Here is a 2,219-nt window from a genome sequence, read left to right on the forward strand (position 1 = left end):
GTGCGAGGCTGCTAGCGAGCTATATCCACCCTGAAGGTTAATCTTGGACAATATCTGATGATTGAGTCTTTTAAATGACACCAGAGAGCGTTGACAGAGAGGAGAAGGTAGAAATGACTCAGCCTGGAACTGAAAATATGGATGGAGGACAACAGAGCTGCTTCATGGAAGAAGAACCTCAACTTAGCTGTCGCACTAGCACCAACACTATATTGCCTTATATGTATTAGCTTGGTGCTAGTGCGACAAACAAGTTAAACTGTTGTCCTCCATCCATATTTTCAGTTACAGGCTGTCATTTCTACCTTCTCCTCTCTGTCAACGCTCTCTGGTTTCATTTAAAAGAGTCAATCATCAGATATTGTCCAAGATTAACCTTCAGGGTGGATATAGCTCGCTAGCAGCCTCGCACAGATGACCTATCCACATCATCATTTACCCAGAATGCTTTGTGTGTAAATAAAATGGCTCAGTCAGTGTAATATACTTTAAAGTTTTAGTTTAAAAAAATTAAAAACTAAACATCCTACAGTATTTTAGTCTTTATTTTACTGTTAAAATGTATGTTTATTAAATAAAGTTTACTGTTTCAACTAATCATGGATCCCTTTAAATAACTTCTCTAATGTGCTTTACTAATTAAGCAGTTTAATGAACCTAAAATGTTAAATAGCAAGACCAAATGTAGTAGCACTAGTCAACTAGTTGCAGTTTTAACACCTACCACTAGTTAACTAGTGTACCTTAAACATGTCAACAAATCAACAAGTGCAACTAAACTTGATCACACTAGTTAATTAGACAATTGACTAGTTGAGAGGTTTTAGGTGTATTAGTTAAGTAGTAAGGACAGAAACATGTTGACTAGAGTTTACTAGTTGACCACTTCAATTTTTGTTGCACTAATCATAGTGAAAACATTCCACACTAGTGGAGCAGATGTCATAATTTGGGTTGACTAGTTCAGTGTTTTTCAAAGTGGGGACCCCCCGCCCTCCCCCACGGGAGACCACCAGGGGGCAGCAGGGGCCTCAGATTGCTGGAGGTAAAAGAAAAGAAATAAAAAAATCTAATAAATGTTTTAAATCAAATCTATTTTTCAATAATTATTTAAACAATATAATTTATTTTATATATTGAAATGTTATTGTTTTTTGTTCTGTTATCAAGTTTGTTGAAAAATGAGAATAAAACAGTTTAAAACATTTTAGTTATTGAAATTCTTATTCAAAAAAATGTAACAATTAGTAAACAGTGACTAAAAGTGAGAAAAACATTGTAAAAGTTGATTTTGTTAAATATATTTTGTAGCTTGTGAGTTTGCACAGTGGGACCAGCACAACTGCAGTTTCATACTAGTAAAAATTACATCTGCTTACTAATAAATACACAAATGGCTTGCCATATTTTCCCGTTATAAACAAGAAAGTTTGTTAATCAGCTTCAGGAAATGTCGACATATAATGCAAACTTTTTCCCTGTATGCGGTTTTTTAATTATTAAAACCTCATCCTAACTTGTGATAAGTGATTTATAGATCTGTATAAACTGTCTGCAGAGGCTGTAGCCTACATTTTTCCATCCCAGCGGTAAATAAGTTGGACCAGAACAGTCTCCATCAGTGCGGACGGTGAGCTGCTGTCTGCCGGTGTGGGACTCACCCTCACAGCTCGAGCTTGAACGGACCTTTTTTCCTCTTTTTTCCAGATTTTCCCCACAACGTTTCTCCCGCCGGCCAAGCTCCAAGTCCCACTGCCGCGCGTTTGTCTGGAGCTGTAATTCAGCACAGAAACACAACTTTACATTTCCTCTGTAACACAACCAGGATGTTCACAAGGTTCGGTTCCGACTCACGTTCTCATCATCACAGTTTTTCTCTTCCTCTATCGTCTTTTAGATTTTTTATTATTATTATTTTACAGCGGTTCTTCTGCTTCTTGTGTCTCTGTTATTCTGGTTGTCATAACAACGAGACCTCTGCTGGGCCGTTTGAGTATGGCAAGCCGTTTTAACATAAAATCAGCCAAAGTAATTATTTGCTTTTTGTTCTGACTAGTCAAAATTCCAAACTAGAATACAGCGGGTAAAATAAGTATTAAACACGTCACCATTTTTCTCAGTAAATATATTACTAGAGGAGCTAATGACATGAAATTTTCACCAGATGTTGGTAACAACCCAAGTGATCCAACTGAAAGAACATTATTTCACCATAAACC

The 2,219-nt window shown here is 36.6% G+C and overlaps 1 protein-coding gene across 1 annotated transcript in view; it reads right to left on the minus strand.

Moving 5' to 3' along the window:
• dnai4 (dynein axonemal intermediate chain 4) overlaps positions 1-1,951 on the minus strand; it is a 17,864-nt gene extending 15,913 nt beyond the window's left edge. Inside the window, exons 1-2 of the mRNA XM_014013853.1 lie at positions 1,855-1,951; positions 1,662-1,773 (exon numbers count right to left, since the gene is read on the minus strand). Of these exons, the coding sequence (XP_013869307.1) occupies positions 1,662-1,773; positions 1,855-1,865 (123 nt within the window). The 5' untranslated portion in view covers positions 1,866-1,951. The remainder of the gene's footprint in view (positions 1-1,661; positions 1,774-1,854) is intronic.
• Positions 1,952-2,219: the final 268 nt, after the last annotated feature.

This window comes from Austrofundulus limnaeus, unplaced genomic scaffold, assembly GCF_001266775.1.
Source record: "Austrofundulus limnaeus strain Quisiro unplaced genomic scaffold, Austrofundulus_limnaeus-1.0 Scaffold106, whole genome shotgun sequence".
Taxonomy (NCBI): domain Eukaryota; kingdom Metazoa; phylum Chordata; class Actinopteri; order Cyprinodontiformes; family Rivulidae; genus Austrofundulus; species Austrofundulus limnaeus.